We start from the raw sequence: 26,783 nt of genomic DNA, 5'->3' as shown, positions 1-26,783 counted from the left end.
ACCGCTTAAAATAACCTGTTTCTAAAATAACCGATTTTTGGTTTTTATTTCTATTTCCTACAATGGACATAGCAATCTACCGATGATCGAAAAATTTTGTCTCGCTCAGCTTCAGTATACATAGAATCAAAATACTGAAGTACATTGGCAAATAACACGGAACTGAAGTCTGTCCATAGTTCGTTACTTTTCTCTAAGAGTGCTAAATGGTTCAATACTACAAGATATCCCCCGTACTCTACTACTGATTGTAATTCTTTGAAAAACTGATCAAAATTCATGTTGTAACCTGGATCATAGCACTATTTGGGCTACGAATAGTCAGTTCTCAGAGGTGAAAACTGATGCTGAAGGACACTGTTTTTCTTGTTAATTGGTCCTTTTCCAAGCACTACATGCAGGTAAGGACGTATTATGTAGACATAGGCAGCTCATCAGCTACTTTCTGTTTTTAGTGTATACGATGAATGAGTTGTTAAATTTTTAATTTATTACTATCGCCGTAATTTTCTCCCTCTCTTTATTATTTCATAGAAATGAAAGACAAGTCTTTAACCATTCACAGCAAATAAAGCTTTGTATTTCATTGCTACGTGACTTCGTAAAAATATTTCCAGACTAGGTTCCAATGGCTATGGGACATTACATCTGAGGTCATCAGTCCCCTAGAACTTAGAACTGCTTAAACCTAACCAACCTAAGGACATCACACACATTCCAAATTCCCGAGGCAGGATTCGAACCTGCGACCGTAGCGGTCGCGTGGTTCCAGACTGAAGCGCCTAGAACAGCTCGACCACAGGGACCGGCTCCAGCCTAGGGTTGGTACCAGCGTGCAACGCAACGCATGTCCGGCGACGACACCGAAGAATTACCGTACACACCACGTAGGGGCAGGTCCTGCACACTGCACTTACACCTACACATGTGCCTTTAGCCAATGCACACACATACGGCAATGCTGAACAAATTCTTACGCCATGCATGTGTTGCTGGTTTCTATTGGCATTTTTATTAAAATAGCACAGGTAGCATTTCTGTTTTTCTGTAATGCCGTAATATTTCAAACCGATCCAAATTTTATAAATAAATATTACTCCTGCGTTAACAAAGTTTGTTTAAAAAAGAAAAATCGTAGCACTGCTGCTAAGGCTAATTGACATATCAATTTCTTACTCGATATGTAGTAGAAAGTAAGAAATACCTGTTATAACGGAGACCAGAGAAATACCGAGAAATACCAGTAATGGTTAATTAAAATGCCGGTATCTGTATTAACTGGTCGGTTTGTCCAATCCCTAACGCGTATGCGGCGTCGAAAATGTTCTCTCTTGGAGGTATTGAGGGGCCAGATACTTGCTGACCAGCAAATCCAGCGACATCGGAGAAAAATCACCAGATTTTGAGACTATGTGAGAAGCTGACAGAATACCTACCGCTCACGACTAGTCGTTTTTAGTGGAGAACACTTTACGCGACATACTAACGAATTACGAAACGTGACAGGGAAGGGAGTAAATAATTTCACGACTGTGACATGCCTAGCGTGGAAAATATGGTAACTGTATCGGTGTGTATTAAGAGCCAGAAATTTACTGTAATCCATATCTGTTAACGTTATGAGCGTTCTTTCTCTCTGCGTTTATGCAGATTTCTGGGTCTCGATACACGCGAGCAGCCAACGGAGAGCTGTCCATACGAGAAACATGGGGTGCCCAGATGAATACCTGCCACTTTTAACGTTTGTCCATGACACTTCTTATGACCGAGAAGGCCACTTTCAAAGGGAACTGCAAGTGTTTTAACTCGAAACGCAAGTTTGTTGAAATGAGAAGAATTTGCGGCATCAGTATTGTTTCTCCTCTGGCACCGCCGATGATGATGATGATGATGATGATGATGATGATGATGATGATGATGATGGTGGCCTGCACGATATGTCTTCTCAGCTCAGCGATGCGTCACCTGGTGCCATTGCACAGTTTTGCTGCTTTCATGTTACCCCATAATATGACAGGCACACTCACCTTCAACTCCAACCTGTGGGACGACACCTCCGACAGCTCTAATGGGTTTAGAAACTCTGCACGTTATGTGGAAGTGTCGTCTATTGTCACGAATATAGTTAAGAAAATAAGCAGTTTTTATTTGGGGGTAGCGCAAATTTAAAATTTTTGTGCGTGTAGCAACATCATCTGTCCTCATGTGGCAGACTGTAACATAAGCTAACATCTGTTCGGAATCCGACAATGTGGTGGGGATCCGGTGCCTCCAGGCTCGACTTAGCAGCCTTCTCCCGTAGATTTCATCTTTCTCCCTTTCACAACGTTTGGTGGTAGACAATCATCCCCCTCCCCCTCTTCCTCCTCCTTCCGCCGTTTCATTTCACGTATGAGGCAAATCTCCTGTTACGTTACTGCATCTATTGTGTTGTCTTCCTACATTACTACTTCCTCTGCGTTTATAATACTGGAAATCTGTAAGTGTTCTTTCAGTTTTCCCCTTTTTCCATTATTTTTTTCGTTTAGGCTATGTATTCTTAAATCATTCCTCATATTCAAGTCTCAATTTTCCATTCTTCTTAGAAATCTCATTTCTTGAGCCTGTATTACTTCATTGGGGTCTTCTTCTTGTGCATGCTTCTTCCGGAGTAAGGATTGGTACTGCTATTGCTGTATGGAACTTCAGCTGTGTTATTTTTCTGGATTATCCTGCAAACGTTTTACTATGGTTCCACATATGGCAGCAAATTAGTTTTTGGTTGAAGTGATGGTGTAGCATCCTAGATATTCAAAATGTTTTACTTGTTCCAATGTTATACTATTCAAGACTATTTTGTATCTTTCTCCTTGACTGCTCTGAAATGCCACCACTTTCTTCTGCCGGCAATGTTAGGTTGTGATCTGAGGCTATCAGTTGCAAAATATAGACTCCCATCTGAAAGGTATCATTCTCTGTAATCAGAGTTACGTTAACTGCATATAAAATTACATTTAGTCAAGTGCCACTTTACAAGAACTCCAGTACTGTTCAACGTTTTCTATTTGGTGAGAACTCGTGTGTGTTTAGCGGAGTGTTTAAGAAATATGCATCTTTGTCGTACTCTTATTTGTGTTCATTAGCTTTTTTGATAGACTTCCCTTATCCGTAACAATTTCAGTGTTTCTCTATAAACTCTTAACAGCATTTGTGAAGTGAGGTGTGATGGATAACCTCGTTCAGCCATGATATTCCGTAGCATTTCTGTGTTCACAGATGAAATGCTTTCTCAAAAACCACAAAAGGAAGATGGTTTCCGTTCTGAAATCTCGTCTCTTTTCTGTAACTTTCTGCACTGTAAAAACACTAAATAGCTGAGTGTAGTTTTCTAAAAGCTGATTTTCGTTCAGATATTAGCTTTTCCATGACATTTTTAAGTCCTGCATTCAGGATTTTGGCGTATAGTTTATAGGTTGAATCAAAGAGGGTTGTACCAAGATAGTTGCTGCATTTATTTTTTAGCCCGTTTTAAAGACATATTACTTTGACTCTCAGCCAGTCCCTTGGTACCTTCGTTTTTCTCCAATATTAATTACGTGAAGAAATCTTAAATTTAGAAATTACCCTCCATAGTTCCATATTAATACCATCTAAACCAGTCGTTTTTTTTAGCTTGTGAGTGCTCATGAGCTGTGGGCGCAGCAACGGAAGTAGAACTAGCAGTCCTAAGACCCAGTATCTGTGGCTGCTTCAGCCACTGGCTTGTGTCAGGATGCTGATCTGTAGACTTAAGGGGAGAAGGTTCCTGAAAGGGAGCCTTGTGCCGGTAGACATTTGAGTAAAATATTGCATCCTAAGCCCTGCGCTGTCAGTGATCCCGTGATGTCTCAGAAAGTGGCCTATCAACCCATCCCTTCTTCTAGTCAGATTCTTCCACAAATTTCTCGTATCTCCAATTCAATTCAGTTCCTCCTCATTAGTTCTGTGACCTTGCCACAAAATCTTCAGCATTCTTCTGTAGCACCACATTTCAAATGCCGTTTTCTTCTTGTCTAAACTGTATGATCCATGTTTTACTTTCATACAAGGCTACACTCCATACAAATACTTTCACAAAAGACTTCTAGACAAACCTATACTCGATGTTAACAAATTTCTCTTATTCAGAAACACGTTTCTTGCCTTTGCCAATCTACATTTTGTATCCTTTCTACATGTATCAACCACTTATTATTTTGCGAAAATAGATAAACTCATTTATTACTTCGAGTTCCTTGTTTCCTAATCCAATTTCCTTAGCATCACCTGATTTAATTAGACTACATTATCCTCGTTTTGCTTAACCCGACGCCCAGTACAACCCGACGTCTAGTATAAGTCACCCGAAATATGTGGTATAAAATTTAGGGACGACGTGGGAAAAGCCATATAGAAGTTTTAACAGTGACCTAGTTTGCCAGTGGCGAATGTATTTAAGAGTAAGTCAGAGAAAAGAGATAATCAGCAAATAAAATTAAGGCATGGAATGGCAGCAATAACAGCAGAGGCTTTGAGCTCGATGCTTGCCGAACGTGTGTAATCAAATGAAAGTTGAGCCCCGTTGGGACTAAGGACTCACCTTGACGGTGGTGTTGTAGACGAGCAGCGTGCGGCGGCAAGTTTCCCTCAGGTAGACCCAGAGGGTGCCGCCTGGGCGGACCAACTCTGGCGGGAAGCGGGAGCCGTCGCTGCCCCGGATCTCGTTGCACTCTCCCCAATAGTAGTTCACCTGCGGCTCGCCATTGTAGGCCGCGTAGTAACCCAGCTTTGACAGCCCGTGCTCCCCAACGCCACTGTACACCGTCCACACGTCTTCAGATACGCCTTGTTTCTGTGAACAAATCGGAAGGCAACGTCGCGGGATGAATAGCGTATAACTGCATTACGTCCAACATGGGACATAAGAGGAGGAACTAAGGAATGCCAGCAGAAGTTCTTTGAATACTGGAATCCATTTGTAAATTTCTGCAACCTCTGTTGTTAACGTTCTGAAACACATCCAAACAAGCACGTTTTTTTCATCCACAAGATGCTAGAGGGAAGGAGTGTTACAGCATCAATAGATTAGAAAGATATAGTAAATTGTCATGTATGTTCAAAATATACCCTACAGCTGTTACTATCGTACTGGTTCGATTTAATCCTTTATTATTAATTCAAAAATCCTTGACCTGACCGCATTTAACAACCATTTGGAGCAATTTTAACCAGGAGGAGCCAAGTGCCAACGTAAAAGTTAGTGCTAGAGGATACAAGGTACCATTCTCTAACTGTATCTCTGCCATTCCATTCTCATGAAGCGCATGGGAAAAAATTGAAACTTCAATTATTTCGGGATAACGGTGTTTTATCTTTTTAATTGGGATGACCAATGGGAGACATTCGAAGTGGCACGTCGTAGACAGACGTTCTGAAAAGATTTCTTCGAAATACAAAACTTTTGTTAAGAAACTATCATCCCATTTCCGATCTGACTTCTTTTCGATTTCTTCTGTCAGTCATAACTGGCAAGTACGGCAATAATCTAGAAGACGGCAGACAAGCGTAGGGCACGCACTCCCTTTAGTGCAACTGCTGCACATTGTGTTCTGCAGGTAGAATGTGTTTCCAAATTAACTGCATTCGCCGAGATATTTTGTCGCATAGGAAACCTGATATGGATGCTCTAATTCTCTGTTGTTCAGGATCAGTAAACCAATTAGCAAATATGAGATACCTCGTCTTAATGATTCTGTGATTTGTTTTGATCACCTGTTGACATTGCTAGAAGACTAAAAGATAAACAACAAGATCGTTCAAACATTCCAAGAGGGCTGCTCAAACCGTTTCTTAAATCAATTATGCAAATAAACGAAGAGTTAACGGTTTCCTAGTGAACTAGACTTCACGATACCGCACTGGGTCAACCTGAAGTTCCACTTCCTTTCAGTAACATATATTCAGATGATGATGATGTGTTTAAACGGACTAAGCTACTGTATCATCAGTCCCCCCATTTAATGAGAAACACATTTAAGTAAAAAGCTAAAAAATTTGGGGTTGCTGCCCAACTATATAAACAAGTCAAAGAATTTAAAAAAGGGTGTGACAGTAGTTTTAATATGGCAGGCGAAAGAAAATTGATACAGCTCACGCAGCATCATGCAAAAGAGGCTCTGAAGGCACAGCAAGGTGGGGGGAGGGGGGGCGGAAGAAAGTACCCTGGTGTCGCATGGGGGGTACCCGCCGCTGGGGGAAGCTGTTTGCCGCAACCACCCCTTGCCCTAAACGTGGGGGGAGTATTACTGTTTAGTGTAAAATCCGCTTTCCCTCAGGAAATATAACACTTCGGTAGTGGCTCTCTCATCACCCGCAAGCATCTGAAGTAGTGACGTAGACAAGCTGAGAGCGCGGTGCAGATCGGCCAGCAGGGCGAACTCAACAAGAAAGTGCGCTATCGCCAGAGACTACCGAAACTGCAGTGAGGATCCTCCCGACGCAGACGGAACTCGTGGGTGAGTGTCATGTGGCCAATGCGTAGTCGGCACAACAGAAGGAGATCTTTCTGCAAAGATGTTATAATACTGCAATTGCATTTACGTATCTTGTACAATCAAATACCAAGTTTGGCTTATTACGTATTGTGCCCCTACAGAACAAATCAGTCCTGTTACGGAAAAGCCACGTATAACACTACCGTCTGCTACTACTATACCATAACCTTAAAGTTGAAGGCAGCTCGTGAAATAAAACTATCTTGTTAAAGCATTTATGGTATAACGCAACAGAGCAGTGTTACCCTCAGAGGAATTTTGTTATGTTGACCGTGTTGTACCTAACTGAGGTGGCTTATCGGAAGTGGAAGTCAGAATTACGTAAATATTTAAACAGTAACAAACAATATTTTATCTATCTACGCTGTTCAAAGAATAAGAAAAACGGTCGCCAGCCTAATTAGGCAAGAGAATTATTTACATTCTTGTTCAAGAAAATACGTGTGAGTAACTTTAACGGACAAACACAACCTATACTTTGCCACACGCGAGTGCAATGAAATCTGTCCCCTACATATGTTCACGGTAAGATTAGAACTGACAGATCAGAACAAACTATTTGCATAAATATAACAATACACACAATTACTTTCATGGCTTATTCAAACTGAATGGTCTTAATAACATTACTATTAATATCCACTGTAGAATCATAAATTGGACATAGGTTCAGTATTACTTTTCACACATTTTCCTAGCAGACATAAAATTGTAAATGTAGTTCTCTGCAAAATTATGAACTGATCACAGGTTAAGCGCCTCTCAACTAAATACTGTTCTATTTAGAATGAAAGTTAATTGGAATTCACTGACAGGTTGCTACTCAGTGTCTTTTGAATAAAGAAATTGTTTCTATAAATAGTGGCGTTCTATTAATTGTTATTTATCATGAGCATAAAGGATGAACTGTGGATCCTATTACACTATCAATACACTTTCAATACCCAAAAGAAACAAGTGCTTAGCAAGCATGAGTATACAACTTTCCACAACTGCAGTTTTCCACTTTTACTACAGTGAGACACAAAATTAACATATTTGTAAGATACTGACTCACCTACGATTTACAACAGGCAGCAATGTGATCATTTACTAAGCAAAACTTTATAAGCCTCACTTTTAAGAATTTTTAATTTTGATGTTGGCAACAACATATTAACAAGCAGTTTTAATAGGAAAATTATTTTCAGCAAGCATCATTTACTTTAACTCACTCTCTTGTCACATTAACTTTAACTTTCTTTTTACTATGTTCAAGAGGCATTAATTAGTTAAAACACTGGGCTTTAATGTTCTTTCAGTAAGGACAGTCGGTAATCACTAGTCCAAACGGAGAGGAACCTGAGAGGTATTATGATAATGAAAAAAAAATCAAGGTAGGTATAAATTCAGTTATAAATTACATTGTATTTGAGCACACTAACATCCAATAAGCTGATCGTTCACTGTACATTATTGTAGTGTTCTATTACAGTGATTGCGCAATGTGGTGGCAAATGCATGTTGGTAGGTGGATTTGCAGGTAGAATTGCCGGAATCTGTCATTTCTTGGTGGCGATGACAGACATCAATTCCAGAATAGCTCCAGCTCTTTATCCATTCATCTGAGGCATTGGAAAATGGCACAGAAAACCTACTCTCGGCACCAGCACAATATGCAGCCTTTACGTGAGCAATTTATAGTTTGGTAGCTCGTCCCCGACTGAGTCTCAGTTCCACCTTTTCTACCTAGGCTAACCACAATTTACGCGCGCTACACAGTTCCGTTCCCGAGGGGAACGACAACACCTTTTACATACAAAATAACTAAGAACTCTAAGTTAGGATCAGCAATTACGTAACAACAGCCAAACATATTAAATAAAACGGAACCTTTGCACATATTGACATTTCTATAAAAATATTTAAACAAATTCCAAATATATACAGTAAGTTTTGTCTCCCTCCAATTGGGACAAAGAATTTAAATGACAGATACACTACAGTGCATAGAATCAAATCATGACATCAAAGTTTTAACAAAGAAAGGAGTATCCAATTTTATGTTATCGATTCAAACACATTTACAGAAGCTCAACGATGTAACATTAAATAAAACAAAAGGCAAAATAAATCAGTAGAGCATTAGAGCTATGGTGTTACAATGTATGCCACACCTTTGTTGACCCCTTAATCGCTTTTCTGTGTTCTCTTCCGTAGCTTGGCGTTCAGATTATTTTCCGTTACAGCTATGAAAGTTGGAACTCCGACACTGATGTTTTCTTTCTGAGACCATTCTCCAGCGTTTATTTAGGTGGTGGTTGTTACCTTTCAGGCAATGCCCTGTAACTTGTGAGATTTAAAAGATAGAATTATTTCGATGGTGTATTATTATTATTATTATTATTATTATTATTATTGTTGTTGTTCGCGTACCTATCTGTTACACAGTATGTTTCATAAAACGTCCTATCCACCTTGCAGGATGCCAAGTTCTGTCTTTCCACTTTCATAGCATCACTGACTGTGGTTTGCTTAATTCACGTTTTCTAAAGCTGTCTCAGATCTCATTTCTACTAGCTGCTTCTCTATACAGGCGATGGATTCGACGTGCAGAGAAACTGCATGAAACTGAAGTGGCCGCGTGGGAGAAAATCCACGGCTACGAAATAAAAGTATCAAAACATAGGACGTCAATTCATTTTTGTTCATGAAGTTTAGCACTAATCAAGAAGTTCAAATTAGAGCCTGATTATATTCGTTCATTAAATCAATTCTGCGGAAGCTAGCTATGTTCAGAGGACAGCAAGAGGGAGTCTAGTAACTCACAGCATTACAGGACGTTCAAAAACTTCACCAACGCACTGTTCAACAGGACTAACGATTTTCGGTAACCCATTACACTATACTGTACCGTCCAAAGAGAGTGTTGCGTTTGTTCGCACCTGATACAAAACTTCTAGAGAGTTGTTACACAAACATTTTCCTAGGCACTGTTAACTGTTGCAATCGATTATCGGCATCGTATTCCACTTGACCGTCCTGACTTGTGTTGCCTCGCCCGTATCCGGTAGAAGACTCGTCGTCAGTTAAAGTAACAGTGTGGCGGCTGCTTTTTCAGTGTGCGCTTCTGTTTGATCCTTCGTCTTGCACCAGTAACGTCTAAGTTAAAATGTTGTACTCTTTTACGTTAGTTAATAACTTCATTAATCATATCAGTGTAGCTAGTGTTGGTGTGGCAGGAGCAGCACTGCAGTGTACAGATAATAAATAATAACTAACAGCACTTTACTGCTTCGCGCCACACAAATTACGTGTTCCTGGTATACGTTACTCTAGCATGATAAAGTCACCGCCAGCAAGCGCTTTCCCACGTTCTGAAAGTATCTGCCGCACAATCAATGAACGATACTCACTCCCTACCTAGTTGTTCTCAGACTAATAGTAAGTGGAAGTAAAATAAATAAAGTAATGTGGGCGAAAAATGTAGTAGCACAGCCACAAACTCTGAGAACGGTTTAGAAGGTCCATCCAGTCCACTCCAACCGGCATATACCAGTGTAGCCGCCGTCGTGTGCTGCAGTCTCGTATTCAGCTGATCCTGTATTCGGCTTTGTGTCAGAAGTTCGCACAGGGAATCCTGTCACCGACGCTGCAGGTGAAGAGTTGCTGCTTCGTTTTGGAAGCGAGATCGGTATTATTTTATCAATTTTTCCGATCCGAAGAGACACGCATCGTCGGAAGAGACATGATACACTTCTTTACCTCAGTTTTTGATTGAAAGATATATGGAATTTTTACATTAAGATGAATAATGAGCAGGGATAATGAAATTAAGACCAACGTGTCGTCACCACTTTCGTAATAATCGCTATGCAATCAACAACCTACTTTATTGTAACTATGTTACTTTTGCGTCATACTAGCAGAACTTTGAGAAAGGCAAATAGTATAACCGTTTTTTACGTCTGATGAACTGCGGAGTAAAAATAAATTAGGTATGGGATTCCTGTGCTGTTTTTGCGGCATTCGATTGCTGCGATGTTCGTAAAAGTACTGTACTTTCCGTTCTCCGTGGAGTGTGGCGTGAACATCAATTATCGCTTGCCTCAGCTATGTTAGTTTCCGCTACAGTATCGTGAACAACAGGGCGGGCTGCTTACCATTCTCTTTGAATGATGTTGAGAAATTCAAAACTTGACTCAATTATCCCACTGATTTTGAAACGTGAGTTTAAACTGCAATTTTATTTCTTAATTGAATTCTAGGTACTGACTTTTCACTGTCCGACTCTTTGCTCTATTTATTACCACTTCGTAATGTGCGTCTCTAAGTTTGTCATTATTGTGCTCATTTTAATATATTTTGATTTGAAACTTTGATATTTTGATTTAGTTTAGGAATTGCTAATAATTTGTGAATTCTCATAAAGAGAGAATGGCGCACCATTTAATTTCTTGATGATGGCAGATGCTCCCCCACCCCGGCACAGACGAGGCAACGACTGATGTGACATTTCAATATCAAATTAAGTGACTAATTAAATAAATTTATTAATTATACCCTCACCCCTCCCCTACTTTGAAATATGGCGGGAATTAAAAATCGGCATGAAAATCAAATTTTTGTGGTAAATTCGAATGCTAATTACATTGCATAGGACATAACAACAACAACAACAATAATAATAAATTTTCTATAAAAATTCAATTTGCATATCGCCGTTGTAGAAAGACCACCACCACTGCAGAAGGATTCTGCTGCCGCCATCACATATTTCGCGTAAGAACCGCGAAGATAAGATGCCAGAAATTAGTGGTCATACGGAGGCATAGCCTATAGATTTCTTTTCCCTATTGCTCTTTTTTTGTGAGTGGAATAGCAAAGAAAATTACGATTACTAGTACAGGGTAACCTCCGCCACGCATTGTAGATGGCTTGCGAGGTACGCATATAGATTTACATGTTAATTTAGTCTACCTACTCTTTCAAATTCTAGAGGTGGAAACAAAAGATAATTTCGGAGTAGGTATTAAAATCCATGGAGGAGGAATAAAAACTTCGAGCTTCGCCGATGACATTGTAATTCTGTCAGAGACAGCAAAGGACTTGGAAGAGCAGTTGAACGGAATGGACAGTGTCTTGTAAGGAGGATATAAGATGAACATCAACAAAAGCAAAACGAGGATAATGGAATGTAGTCGAATTAAATCGGGCGATGCTGAGGGAATTAGATTAGGAAATGAAAGAAAGTAAAGGAGTTTTACTATTTGGGGAACAAAATAACTGATGATGGGCGAAGTAGACAGGATATGAAATGTAGACTGGCAATGGCAAGGAAAGCGTTTCTGAAGAAGAGAAATCTGCTAACATCGAGTATAGATTTAAGCGTCAGGAAGTCGTTTCTGAAAGTGTTTGTATGGAGTGTAGCCATGTATGGAAGTGAAACATGGACGATAAATAGTTTGGACAAGAAGAGAATACAAGCTTTCGAAATGTGGTGCTACAGAAGAATGCTGGAGATTAGATGGGTAGATCCCGTAACTAATGAGGTGTTTAATAGAATTGGAGAGAAGAGAAATTTGTGGCGCAACTTGACAAGAAGAAGGGACCGGTTGGTAGGATATGATCTGAGGCATTAAGGGATCACAAATTTAGCATTGGAGGGCAGCATGGAGGGCAAAAATCGTAGAGGGAGACCAAGAGATGAATACACTAAGCAGATTCAGAAGGATGTAGGTTGCAGTAAGTACTGGGAGATGAAGCTTGCACAGGATAGGGTAGCATGGAGAGCTGCATCAAACCAGTCTCAGGACTGAAGACCACAACAACTACTGAGGTATCAGTCCTGTTATAGGCACACAAAGCTCACGGAAGAATTTGCTTCTTACTAATCGAGAAAACAAAAGACGAAACCTCTGCTGTTTATTGTCTCTCAGTAAAAACGTTCGTCTTAGCCTCTAATTTTCTCATTGCAGTAATTTTCCAAGACGTATATGACAGGCTGTAATATGTTTGCCCAAAACACTTGGAGGGAGTGGTATAGAGCTCACCTATTAACTCCCCTTTTGTCAGAGTGTCACCCACCATACTCCCACGAATCTTCCAGTTTTTGATATACTGTATAGCATTTGAATGCACCTGATTCTGACTCCCCCCCACCAAGTCACAGACTCCCGTTGATTCTCTCGCGTGATGTCGTATATGCACATGATAGTACAGACCTACCTTTTACAGTTATTTAGAAGCAAACAGTTGCTACACGCTTATCTGACTATTGTACAGAGAGAGCCAATTAACCAAGAAATACAAACCAGACCAAATCAATGTCTGTATTTCCTCCAGCAACAGCTGTCATCTTAGTGCCTCGCCTCTTGCACTTGGATCTGAATTTTAGTGCGCGTGCGCGTGCGCATGTGAATATGACATTCCGACAGGAATTGCGGCCACTCTTCTCCCACACAGTCACTTCTTAGTGTGTCTGACAGTCACCTGTTTTAGCTCATCGTCAGTGCTGAGGGTGCCGCGTCTTAGCCTGTCGCTATGGGGGAAGTAGAAATAAAGTGTCAGGCTGGTCGGCTTCTCAGGTACGCGATACACTCGAAAGATGGTGCTGGCCTAAACTGGAGGAGACTTGCCAACACTGGGACAGCGGATTGCTGTTACCCATCCTTATGTCCCTCCAAGCAGCTATTCGCTTGTAGATTAGCAGGAGGGTACTGCCTTGCAGTTCAGTGACAGTTTGCTGTCCTATTATTATTAACCATCCTTCCTACACAGGGAGGCTGGAGCAACTCTAGTGCTGGACTAATAGCGTAAATATACTCACTACATCCAGCAGTTTTGGACGAGACTGGCTAGAGATGCTCTCTAGCGCTCGATCAATGGCAGCTACCCCTCCCCAACAACCATGCTTCACAGCCAGAGGAAACAAAAAAAATGAATTTTTCAGTTGATTTTTGAATTCCCCGCCAGCTGGAAGGGGAGGGGGCGGGAAGTTTAGCTTTGCCAGTATTCCAAAGAAAACGAAATGAAGTGCGTACTCTACATCCTTCCATACCAACGATACATCATCATCATCATCATCATCATCATCATCATCATCATCATCATCATCATCATCATCATCATCATCATCATCATCATCATCATCATCGTCCTCTCCAATACAATGTAATTAGAATTTAAATTTACCATTAAGAGGTCCTCTTCCGGCTGATTTTTTTTGTATTCTGCCTATTCTCCAGGTTGAAGAGGGGGTCAATTTAATTAATTAATTAATTAATCAACTAATTTGATATCAGAAGTGTGACGTAATCAGTGTGCAGTTGCCACATCTGTACCAGGGGGTGAGGGGATGGTTCCCCACCTTGAATAAATTAAAAAGCTGATCTGTTCTCTTTTTACCCCACAACTAGCGCATCCACAAACCTCTGTCACTCCCACTCGTCAGCAGCCTATACTGTTGCTAAACAGACCATTCCAAAACAAAATTTTCTACTGCACAAGCTGTGTAATGTAGTACAGGAACTGAGCAACCATCAGAACGAGTGCGACCTTGCAGGATACGTCTCTGAACAATATGACACCGAATGTGGGGTGAGAAATGAGAACTATATTCTACCTCAATTCAAAGAAATCAAACATGTCACAGTGGTGTCACTGAGTCTTTTCCCACATTACGCCGAAATTAAAGGAACCTGTGTAGTAACCCCTCTCCAATTAATCATATTTGTAATGATTTAATATTCATTTTGCATACCTCGATTATGAAATCAAACACTAGCTGTTACAAGTTTTACAATGTGTATTTAGTAATTTGTTTGCTACTGTTTTACATAATATTTTCGTTATTAATGTTTGGAAATAACTGATCTCTTCCTTAAGAAATGATTTTCTTATGAATTTATTAGTGCGGTATTCAGCCATGAAAATGCGAGATATACAGAATCTCTGGTAATTTTTCTTGCCTTGGTGCGCAACGAGTAAAGATACTACCATTTAGCGGCAGTCAGTAGCTTCTAGACAGTGACACAGGACGCACGGCGGGCTGCTGTGTACGAAAAGTGATTTATTTGGTGCCGAAAAACGTTGTCCAATGTGAAATTTAATCGTTGGTATGGCACATTAACAGTACCAAGTGGTCTTCAGGTACCTGCCGCGGATGTAAGATACTTCGAGAAAGATGTATGCTTTTATTGCTTTCAAGCAATGTGCAACGAAAGCAACAAGGCGAGCAGCATCTTCAGGTTTAAAGTGAGACGTGAAGTTATTGTGAATTAGTAACTCCACACTACTCACACGTCGGTGCTTCAAGAGACTTTCATTAGGGACAGAATTTTGATTAATTTTTGGACGATGCAGTGTAATTTCTTTGAGTAACTTTAGTTAAGCTCATGTGGAAGTTCTGATTTCCCGTCTCCCATATCATATTCTCGAAAGACAGATTATTAAGCGAAGAGTATTTACAATCATTATAATTGTTTCTGCAGTGACGCTTATGAGCAGTTCCCAGAAAAGTGGTTAATTAACTGCTAGAAAAAGAGGTATTTTAATCTTGGAATGGCCGCTTTCGCTTAGTTCTTTGTTAATTTGACTTCCAGTATTTTGCAAGCTTAACATAAATTAACAAGATTAACAAGTGATCATTTCCAGGAGCGGCTCGTGGTTTAAATTCTGGGGAAGTCTGCGACATTTATCGATCGAAACTAACTTAGACCGGACTACTCTACGTATCAACCGGTCACCACACCGAAGTTTTCAGCAGGGGTTGGGGGCAATATCACTATCTAGTCGAACGTTTACATACTGTATCTTCATTCTCTACGTAACCTCAAAAGCTAACCCAACAGTTTACCGCGACAAATCGTACTAAAAACGCGTTTTGAAGAGATCTTAAATCCGGGGTTTGTTAGCTTCGGTGCATGCTTAATATTTTCGGTGTTTCCATTTTTAAACTTCAGACTTCAATGTTTTGTATGCTCAAATCGCGGTATTTCGCGTGACGAAATCTGATGTTTCCACAACGTACTGTGCTGTGATTGGCTGACTTCAGCAACCCGAGCAACCGCCATGGTAACTTACCCATGATACTTTTCTGTATACAAAAGTATGCCAAGTTTCTTCATTTTTCTTTCTAACAAGATGTTCCAAAATTTTACCTGATAATTTGCACACTGAACTCATATTGAGCTGTTTTCGAACTCTTAGTACGCTGCTGCTGCTGCTATTAGCAAGAGAGCAAAACTAACTGAACTCATGCGTAATACAGTCCCAAAAAGGAACTTGCTAATAACCCACGATACCCACAATCAGCTAGCAAAGACATTAAAGTAACAGGACATGCTTCGACCAGGGCTATATTTCGTGAGCTCCTTTCTCTAATCATCCGTGAAACTCTCGGTAGGTGGTGATACTTATGTTACCGTACTATAGTGCCGTCTGGCGAGCCATTTGAAAACTAATTCCAACGGTAGCTAAAACAACAAATGGCCAAATGACAGGAACAAAAAACTGGCTAAAACACTACGAAAGCGATATACTAAACATCGATTAATGTCGCATAAAAGCGTAACGGATATGTATCAGAGAGGTAGGTCTTCGATAGTGAAATTTCACCAACTTTGTTCATTCCCTTTTGATGTAAGCAATGGAACCTGAAAATTGTGTGCATGTTTGTAGAACACCCTTTGGCTGAAACCCCAGTGTCTTCCGGACGCCAGTAACAGCACTGCGTAGCAGAGGTTTCGGGTCATGGTTTAATCGGGGTACAACTAAGCAGCATTTCTAGGTGCAGCTTTAGGTACTACCTGTTCTAAAAACATCGCACGATATCATATCAGCTGTTTCAGAAACATTGACGGCATTGTTTTAATCTGTGTGGTAAATACGCGAAATGCTTTCTGATAACTAATACTTAGTGAGTAATTTATTTTAAAACATTTGTGGGCGGCTCCGCCTCAGAGCCTTTAATAACGAGCCACAGCTGATCATTTCTCTTTGCATAACTTCGTAAATGTGGTTGGAAAAGAAACGAAACGAAGTTGTGCTTGTTTACTTCATTTTCTCACTAAATTTAGGTTGTGTTATTTCGAGAAACGTTGCATTTATGATCAGTGTAAATATAAAAACAGTTTTCAAAATTTATCCCTTCAGGAATGGCGACCGATTTCTTTAGTTAATACTATTGATTTTCAGAACGAAAATGCATTAGGCAAGGTTGTACTGGTTTCTGTCCCATTGGAAATGCTGAAATGGTTGATAGTGGATAACTTTATATTATCTTTTTCTTAATAAGGCCCACTAGACGCTTCAGATAAACATGATTATCTTTGTAACTGTATTGTATTAAACCGGGGACCTAGAAATGACGGAGAGGCTTCGTCCCGCCGTAGCCCTCAGTGGTTCACAGCCCCACAACTGGCCACAACCGTCCATCCGCCCCACACGGAACCTAGGGTTATTGTGTGATTCGGCCCCAGTATTATATGTTAGTATATATAGGTATTGTAGAGGAGACGGTGGAAGACAATACTGTAGTATATGAATGGAATGAAGTAACTGATGAAGTGAGGCTTTTGGACTTGCTTCACAGAAGGGCGCGAACCTTTGACTTTTCAAGAGGTCATAGGAACAAAAGAACATGGAACTATAATTTAATGAGTATTAACTTTGATACATTGCACATCTGCTTCAATACAGATACTCCGCAAGGTGCATGGCGGAGGGTAACCCATACCACTACTAGTAATTTCCTTTACTGTTCCACTTGCAAATACAGCAAGGGAAAAACGACTTTTATCTCATCTTCATGGTTCTTACCTGCATTGAATGTCTGAGGCATTAGAATCTTTCTGCATTCAACTTCAAATGCCGGTTCTCTGAATTTTATCGATAGTGTTCCTCGAAAAAGAGTGTCTCCTTCAATCCAGCGATTCCAATTTGAGTTCCCCAAAAATGTCCCTAACACATTTGTGTTATTCGAACTTACCACCAACAAATCTAACAGCCCACCTCCGAATTGCTTCGATATATTCGTTTAATACGACGTGATATAGATCTCAAATGGTCTAGCAGTATTCAAGAATAGGTCGCACAAGCGTCCTATGTGGGGTCTCCTTTACAGGTGAACCACATTTTCCTAGAATTCTTCCGATAAACCGAAGTCTACCATTCGCCTTCCCTACCATGATACACATGCTCGTTCAATTTCATATTGCTTTGCAGTGTTATGCCCAGATATTTAAACGACGCGACTGTGTTAAGCAGTAAACTAATAATGCTGTTTCTTAACATAACAGGTTTTCTTTTCTTACTCATCAGTATACATTTACATTTCCCCACTTTTAGAGCTAGTTGTCATTCATCACGCCAGCTAGAAATTTGGTCTGTCACCTTGCATCTTCCTAGAAGCACTCAACTTCAACAGCTTACCATACACAAAAGCATCATCACTAAACAACCGCAGATTGCTGCCCACCCTGCCCATGAAATCATTTATCTATGTAAGAAGAACACCGGTACTATCACACTTCCCTGGGGCACTCCTGAAGATACAGTTGTCTCTGATGAACACTCGCCGTCGAGGATAACAGACTGAATTATATTACATAAGAGGTCTTCAGATCACATATCTGCGAGCCTCCATGCTCGTACGTTCTTGAACAGGCTGTGTCAAACGCTTTCCGGAAATCTAAGAATACGGTATCTGCTTGTTGCCCTTCACCCATAGTTCGCAGTATATCACGGCAAGCGGAGTTTCGCACGAGCAACGCTTTTAAAAGCCGTACTTATTCGTGGACAGTAGCTTCTCGGTCTCAAGAAAATTTTTTTATATTCGAACTGTTAATGTGTTCAAAGGTTCTGAAGCAAACCTATATTAGGGATCTTGGTCTGTAATTTTATGGGTCTGTTCGTTAGCCTTCTTATATAAAGGAGTCACCTGCTTGGGACTTTGTGCTCGGCGAAAGATTTCCGATAAATACAAGCTAGGCACCCACGGATCTAGTATTAACTGCTAACTGAGAAGTAACAACGACATCCCTTCTTCAAAAAAGAATGCCTAATATGGGCGTTTTTGAACCACTAGAGAACAACTGAGCAAAAGATTGGACAACCAATGAAAGGATAAGGATTCTCAAACTTTAACGTCGTAGGGAAGCTAGAAAATCTGTTAGGAAAATTCTAAGTCTCAATCTACACTTATGCTCGTAAATTAAGGATAAGTTTAGAATGTGATGCCACACAACGTGGCACTACACAAAACTGGCGATAATAGCTTAGGCACATAGGGAACACACAGGACGCAGATCTGTAAGCCCACGGTATTGGTGGTAAGTGAGGAAACTGTCCCGAAACATGTGCTACAAAACGCCACTGTTTAATGCGCATGTACTCCGACATCAATATGGGATATGATTAGAAGTCTGCGCGGATGCGGATATTCGCGGATATATCCGCGGTATTTGTTACTTGGCGGATAAAATCGCGACCGGCGCGGATATCCGCGGGTCATCTGCGGATAATGAGCAAGGCATCTGCCCAGTACGTATGTTACAATGTTAGCTGAAAACTTCAAGTCTGTTGACATTCTTGGAATCTTGCAGGGCCCGGGTACAGCGTATATCTGTTGTCCTCAGCCCCTGGCTACGACCGACGTAGCTGTACCGAAGAGACCTGCGCCTGATACGTTTCCGCGACTGTGTCTTGTGTGGCCTGTGAAGTGCTCTCTGGGCGGCAAACTTGCCCACTATCTATCAGACAGGTGCCCGTTGCAATGTACCGCTGCCTTCAGTTAGCGCTTTGTAGTGACCGAGTGACAACGTGCATCGTAACAAATATCAGTGAATTCTTTCTTCAAATGAACACCATATCGATGGATACAATTTCGTGTAAGGTGAAAAAAGGTGATTTTACATTAGTGAAGGAAAACAAATTGAAATCGCCAATTAGGAAAAAATTCGGATACGTATTTGATGTCAATGAAAAGATAAAACATATGGTGGCTTGTATTGAATGTAAAAAAGTATATTCCTACACTGGACACAAAAGTGGAACTTCAAATTTGCTAAAACATTCGTGTGAAGCTGAACAAAGTAGCGTAATTACTTATTTAAATACCAAGAGAGACGTGAAAGTGCCTGAAGTTCCGCCAAATTTGAAGACAGCCGGAGACGGCACAGTTTCTTATTGATGTGGGGGCCAAGTACGGTGCAGTGAGTGCTAAGGAACTGCTACCTCATCCAACTCCCATATCCAGAAATTTGAAGGAAACGGCCGATCGACTGCGTGAAACTGTCTCCGCAGAAGTGAAGAATATATTCAGAGATATAGGTGGAGCACTAACTGTCGATTTATGGACTGATTCGTACCGTAAAATGAACTATACGGGAGTGACTGCACAGAAGAAGTTAAACTTGAGGATCGAGTGTTGTGCACCAGAAATTTTGAGAGAGATTAAAAAAACAGGAGAAAACTTTAAACTTGAATTAAGACACTACGGTCGTTCGATTTATTCAGTCTTGTGAATAACAGTGTTCGTTATATTGTGGCAACACTTCGCCAATACAAGAGGCTCTCGTGCTCAGCACATATTCTTAATACTGTGCTGGAGCACACGATTCGAGGAGACATGAATGATGAGAAGAGCGACGTGCAGCGACTAAAATTCCTGTCGAGCTATCACAACTTTCTTTAAAAGATCTGATCTTCAGAATCGCCTTCAGAAGTCACTGAAAGGAGATATAGACACACGATGGAACAGTATATTGGATATGTTTGAGTCTATTAATTCACAATTGTTTGAAGTTCTGTCAATTTTGTCAGAGAAAATTGAAGATAATTTGATTGATTCTATAGACAGGAAGATGTTGGAAGATATAATAACCTTTCTGACACAATTTAAAATAGCTTCTTGTGATCTTGAAGCCTACAAAACCCCTACGCTTTATTTATGTGTGTTGTGGAAGTTAAAACTTCTCTCCTTACTTAAAAAAATGATGGCGACAGCCCATTTCTGATAGATTTAAAGAGTGCATCCAAATCTATTTTAATCAGCAAATTGAACATAACAGTAACCCATAAACTAACAACGTTTTTGAATCCAAAATATAAAAACCTAAAATTTCTTAGCAGTGCCGAAAAAGATGAAGTTGTAAAGGAAGCGAAAAATTATGTTGCGAGAAATTGTCCACAGTTAAAAGATAAGGAGGAACCAACATCTGGAATTCCTGCAAAAAAGCAGAAGTCTGACGTACTTTGTAATGAATTTGAAGATTCCTCAGAAGATGAATCGACAAGAGAGCTTGACAGTGCGTCAGATGAAATTCTCAGATATGAGAATGATAAAGTCCAATTTTCGAAAGGCATCGACCTGTTAGCTTAGTGGCATGGACGTGAAAACGTCTGTCGCGTCTTTCGTAACTAGCATACTTCGTGCACTGCATTCCAGCGTCCAGCGCGCAGTCTGAGAGAAGCTTCTCTACAGCGGGACAAATAATGCAGGACCGACGCACGTCTTTGAAGCCACAGACAATTGATGACATGTTCCTGCATAGTAATCTTCCAAAGTAAAAAGGTACTTTTACAGATTTTCTAACTTCACTGTATTTTTTGGGCTTATCTGAATTAGTTACAATTTTTTTCATCTGATTCTTTCTTTTACAGAATTTGAATCAGAAGCAAGCAGAAGATGAAAATTATTGTAATAATTATAGTAAAGAATTTCCTCGACATATTTTTAGTATTTTTACTATTCCCAATAAGAACATTTAAGTAGCATTAGGTAAAAGAAGGAAATATTTATCAAGCAATTTGTTTTGTTGTAATTTTTTATATTAAAGAGCTCAATTTTAAGTTTTTACTCTACGCAACAAGAACATTCAACAGCTAACACGTCAATATAATTAAACTAGGTAATGATGATCTCATAAGAGCCTACCTAAATTTTAGCGTGCACTACAGTAACACTTGCAGCGGCCGAGCATTGTCGCTCTTTGTGAACAGTGAAAAAGCCCGGCCGGAGCGGTGGCACGGCGGGCCTTGTAATCAATTACAAGTGGGATTTCAAACTACGGCTCACGACCACCAACAAGCTGTGACTGCGATAGCCCGTAAAAGATTATTCTGATCACATTGAAAACTTACAAAATATTCAAATCATCCAAAATAATGTGTCTTAATTTACCAGCCAATTAGTAAAGATAAGGGCTGAAATTTGTAACAAAATTGAACATTTTAACTGTAACTCGGTATTGCTTAACAGGGAACAGTGCCTAACATTTGAAGTTATGGGACAGTGGTTTTTATATAGACATCTTGAAATCGTTTGCAGTTCCATTAAACTCTGAAAAAATTATTTTTTAACATTGAAAGTATTAACTGCGAAATCGACTGCAAATTTTGTCTTAGTAATTTAGACCAATGTTGAGGATATTTTAAAGTGTGAAAAACTTTGTTTAGTTGAGAATGAAACAAATTTCATTTATCGCTAGGTCTTAATTCGATAAATCAGCCAAAAGGGGAGGTTCGAGATTTCAATCGTATTTTTAGCAAAAGCTAAATGGACTCTTAATTTCTGTAACCACTGATTTTGTTGTCACTCTTCGGAAGACGAGTTATTTCTTCCGGACAACGTCAATTATTGCTGACAGTTTAACTTCTCCACAGGTGCGCCAGCGTTTTGCAGTGTAGGCCTAATACTGTAAATATTTTCACCTGGAAATGACGAGGACTGAATGCGTAAGCTATAATATAATCATGAGCTGACATGACTGGGTTCAAAATTTGACACATCCAAGCATTGAGTACAAAAAAACTGTCGGTAAATGATGCAATGTGCTAGTAACAGTTTAAAACCATCGTCATTTTCAGCTGCCTTAGCACAAGAGCAGCGAAATATAATAGTTTCTATACACGTATTTTCATCATTTAATACTATTACATTGAATTTAATTTTTTTAAATAGCGTTTCCAATCTCACGAGATCCGAGCCGCTACTGTGTGTGCTCCGGAGCGCCAATGCTTTCCTGTTTGGAATGGTCTGCTTTAGAGTAGGTATAGAGCATTTCCTGTGATTTAAGAAGTCGAAAGTAGTTAAGTTGTCGCGGATATGGCACCCTAACAATAACTATGTCATTACATACCATAATTCTAAGTATTACTGTCTATTACTATTAATTACTCATTCAAAACTTAAATATATGCGGATGCTGATAAGGAACTTGCGGACGCGGAATAATTGATGCGGTTGCGGATTAGGACCTTGCGGATGCGGATTGCACTTTTCTTATCCGCGCAGACCTCTAGATATCATCATCATGCACACGTACATAGGCCTCACAACGGGTCGGCATACTCTGGGTCAGTTTGTTGAGCAGCTGCTGGAGTTAGCCTCTCATTCTTCCACTAGTGCCTGTCGGAGTTCCTGAAGTGTCCTGTGAAGACATGCAGCGATACGTCGACCGAGAGCATCCCAGATGTGCTCGGTGGGGCTTAGGTCTGGAAAACAGACAGGCCACTCCATTCGCCTGATATCTTCTGTTTCAAGGTACTCTTCCACAATGGCAACTCGGTGGGGGGGGGGGGGGGGGCGTGCATTATCATCCATCAGGAGGAAGGTGGGACCCACTGCACCCTTGAAAAGGCTGACATACTGGTGCAAAATGACGTCCCGAAACACCTGACCTGTTACAGTTCCTCTGTCAAAGACATACAGGGGTGTACGTGTACCAATCATTATCCTACGCCCCACCAACAAACCACGACCTCTATACATGTCCCTTTCAAGGACATTAAAGGCTTGTTATCTAGTTCCTGGTTCACGCCAGATGAAAACCCGGCGAGAATCACTGTTCAGTCTATACCTGGACTCGTCCGTGAACATAACCTGAGACTACTGTTCCAATGAGTATGTACTGTGTTCTTTACACCAGGCTTTACGGGCTCTCCTGTGACCAGGGGTCAGTGGACTGCACCTTGCAGGTGTCCAGGCGAATAAACCATGTCTGTCCAGTCGTCTGTAGTATGTGTGTGTCCGGAGACAACTGTTCCAGTGGCTGCGGTAAGGTCCCGAGCAACGCTACCTGCAGTACTCCGTGGCCGTCTGCGGGCACAGATTGTGAGATATCGGTCTTCTTGTGGTGTTGTACACTAAGGACGTCCCATACTGTAGCGCATGGACACGTTTCCTGTCTGCTGGAATCGTTGTCATAATCTTGATCACGCTTTGTGGCACACGGAGGGCCCGTGCCACGACCTGCTGTGTTTGACCAGCCTCCAGTCGCCCTAGTACTCAACCCCTCAAAGTCATCAATGTGTGTTCTGAGCCATTTTCAACACGCAGTCACCGTTAGCACGTCTGAAAACGTCTGCGCCCTTACTCGCTGCACCGTACTCTGACACCTCTGCGTATGTGGACTACTGCCAGCGCCACCGTCCGACGAACGCAGGTCAAATGCACCGCATGGTCATACCCAGGGGTGATTTAAACCCGCAAACGGCCCACCAGAGCGTTGTTTCACCATGTATCAGCATTATCCTTAATTTATGAGCTTGAGTGTAGATATAGCGGGTGTCAGCGAAGTGAAAGGGAACGGAATGATGACAAGGACTTCGGATCAGACAAGTGTAGGACAATATAAGCAACAGCAAAAAATTGTATAATGGAAGTAGGATTCGTTATGAATAGGAAGGTAGGGGACACAGCAGAGTGTGCTTGCCTGGACTGGCATCCTTCCACCCACAGTTGCCAGTCTCACACACAAATTCCAGTTTAATTCCCCAAGTCAACTGCCAACCAACCCGGGTTCGTGTTAATGAAACGTTACACAATTGAAGTTTCTGTTTAGGTGTTTTCTCTCTCTTGACCTTGATGTTAGTTAATAAATCTCTCTGTGGTACTGTAGGTCCTAGTTATTAATTTTTCCGGCACCCATTCTTATTCCCTACGATGTCTCATTTTGTTTGAAGTAATTAAATAATTTTATGTTCAGCTAGCCAACTCAGGGGTGATCCCTGCAGGGATCACGGTTTAATGTCCGGTGATCTTGCGCTATTGATAAATGTGGCACCTCTTGGGTATGAAGGTTACGACTTTTAGTTGTGTGGCAGACGGAGAAGTGCTGCCACTATAGGGTAGAATGCAAGCTGTGGAAAATATAGAGGACACTTCAGGCATAAGTATGACAACGTACTAATATATTCCTAACATTTGGAAGAGACCCGCCTGGTGGACTGATACATTACCTGACTAGTCATGGCCCGTATTTTACATATCTTTACAAAATCAAAAGAATACGTAGTTCCGCCTGCGGCTGTGTGGGCACTCCAGAGCACATATGTGACTGCACTCTTTATGAAGGCACGGTGGGTAATGGCAGTCAGCTATTAAGGATGTTGGACCCTGAAGCATCGCTAAGGAGAGAGTCAACATGGTGCATCTTGGATGATACAGCAGCTGCAGCATCCAGGAAGACGAAGGCATTCAACCATCCACGTCAGCAAACTCCGTCCCGGGATAGACAACATACTTTACAGGTGGAGAGAAGGCAGCTGTGGTCGGCGACCACTGAATAAAACTATTTTTGACGAATTTGCATTGTACTGGTGCAACTGATCATGGCATGTAGCAAATAAGACGTTATGGTGAACGTGGGAACGCTGCCCTATGCCTAAGGAATCCAACAGACAAAGACTGTGACCAGCTGGGTAGTGTAAGGTCGAATCCTATAATGGAGGCAACCATCTACAGTGAAGACACACACTAATAAATGAATAAGAACAGAACAGATGTAAGTAGGCTATTTAGGTTTTTATGTTGGTAACGCCATGTAGCGCTCTATATGAAAATCACTGACTACGCTGTGTGAAGGCTGTGGCTGGTTTGCATTGTTGGAATTCGCTATTGTAGTGTTGGGCAGTTGGCTGTTAACAGCGCGTAGCGTTGCGCAGTTGGAGATGAGCCGCCAGGAGTGGTGGATGTGGGGAGTCAGATGGAGTTTTGAGAGCGGATGATCTTAACGTGTGTCCATCAGAGACAGTAAATTTGTAAGACTGGATGTCATGAACTGATATATATAGTATGACTTTTGAACACTATTAAGGTAAATACATTGTTTGTTCTTTATCAAAATGATTCATTTGCTAACTATGCCTATCAGTAGTTAGTCCCTTCAGTAGTTAGAATCTTTTATTTAGCTGGCAGTAGTGGTGCTCGCTGTATTGCAGTAGTTCGAGTAACGAAGATTTTTGTGAGGTAAGTGATTCATGAAAGGTATAGGTTATTGTTGGTCAGGGCCATTCTTTTGTAGGGATTATTAAAAGTCAGATTGCGTTGCGCTAAAAATATTGTGTGTCAGTTTAAGCACAGTCATGCGTAATTTTTGTAAGGGGACGTTTCACAGATTATCTGGTACTAATACCAGCATTAATAGTTGGGTAATAGATTAAGGCTTTATTGTTGTGTTGTGGTGGCGGACTGTAGTTTTAGTGAGTATTTCTGCAGTACAGTATAAGCATTTTAGTAAGTACCAGGAATAAATAGTTAATACACATCTTTACTACCGTATAAAAATGTATGGCCTACTTTAGCTTGTAAGATATAGGCTGAAATTTTTAAGACAACCCTTACTGCCAGTCACTGTGAGGCTAAGAACCACATGCCTATTATAGTTTAGGAGGTATGGTGTCATACATCATAAACAATGAAATGTGTGAAAAGCTTTAACATCAAACATGATGTGTGAGTTTATTACATCTTTGCTGCTAATTCTATTTGGAATGTATTTCGCATACTGTATCCACATACGCCATTGGACGTACTACACAAATGTATCACTGTACGATAAGTATTCAAGAGGTATGACGACGTAAACAGTGATGTATGAATAGTGCCACGGCATGCATGGTTTTTTAATGCACTTATTCTTTACTACTAAGACACTCCTACAGTTGAGTCAATTTAAGGAAATCCGTGACCCGTGGAAGTGCTTTTGAGATCTTGACTGCTAAGTGCAAACGGTTGTAGGCGAGAACAATAGCCTCTATAGGACTACGAACAGGCGTTGCCATTTGTGTGTTTACAAATTCCGTCTTCGACAAGTAACGAGGAATATTGTTTACAATCGAATTCTGAGTTAAAAATTACAGAGTTTATGGTTTGCATACTACGTTTCTTAATCTAGATACTGTGCTTGCCCATTTGTTTATGATACATAATTTTGGTATAACTGTTTCATGATTACAAAGGTGTTTTCA

At 40.7% G+C, this 26,783-nt stretch overlaps 1 protein-coding gene across 2 annotated transcripts in view; it reads right to left on the bottom strand.

Moving 5' to 3' along the window:
• LOC124544850 (lysosome membrane protein 2-like) overlaps positions 1–26,783 on the bottom strand; it is a 394,896-nt gene that overhangs the window by 81,966 nt on the left and 286,147 nt on the right. For both annotated transcript variants that reach the window (XM_047123563.1, XM_047123562.1), the window contains exon 7: positions 4,598–4,849. In XM_047123563.1, coding sequence (XP_046979519.1) covers positions 4,598–4,849 — 252 coding nt within the window. The remainder of the gene's footprint in view (positions 1–4,597; positions 4,850–26,783) is intronic.

The sequence above is a fragment of the Schistocerca americana genome, chromosome 8 (genome assembly GCF_021461395.2).
Source record: "Schistocerca americana isolate TAMUIC-IGC-003095 chromosome 8, iqSchAmer2.1, whole genome shotgun sequence".
NCBI lineage: Eukaryota > Metazoa > Arthropoda > Insecta > Orthoptera > Acrididae > Schistocerca > Schistocerca americana.
The sequence above is the reverse complement of the archived record's forward strand: the minus strand, read 5'-3'. Positions and strand labels throughout refer to the sequence as shown.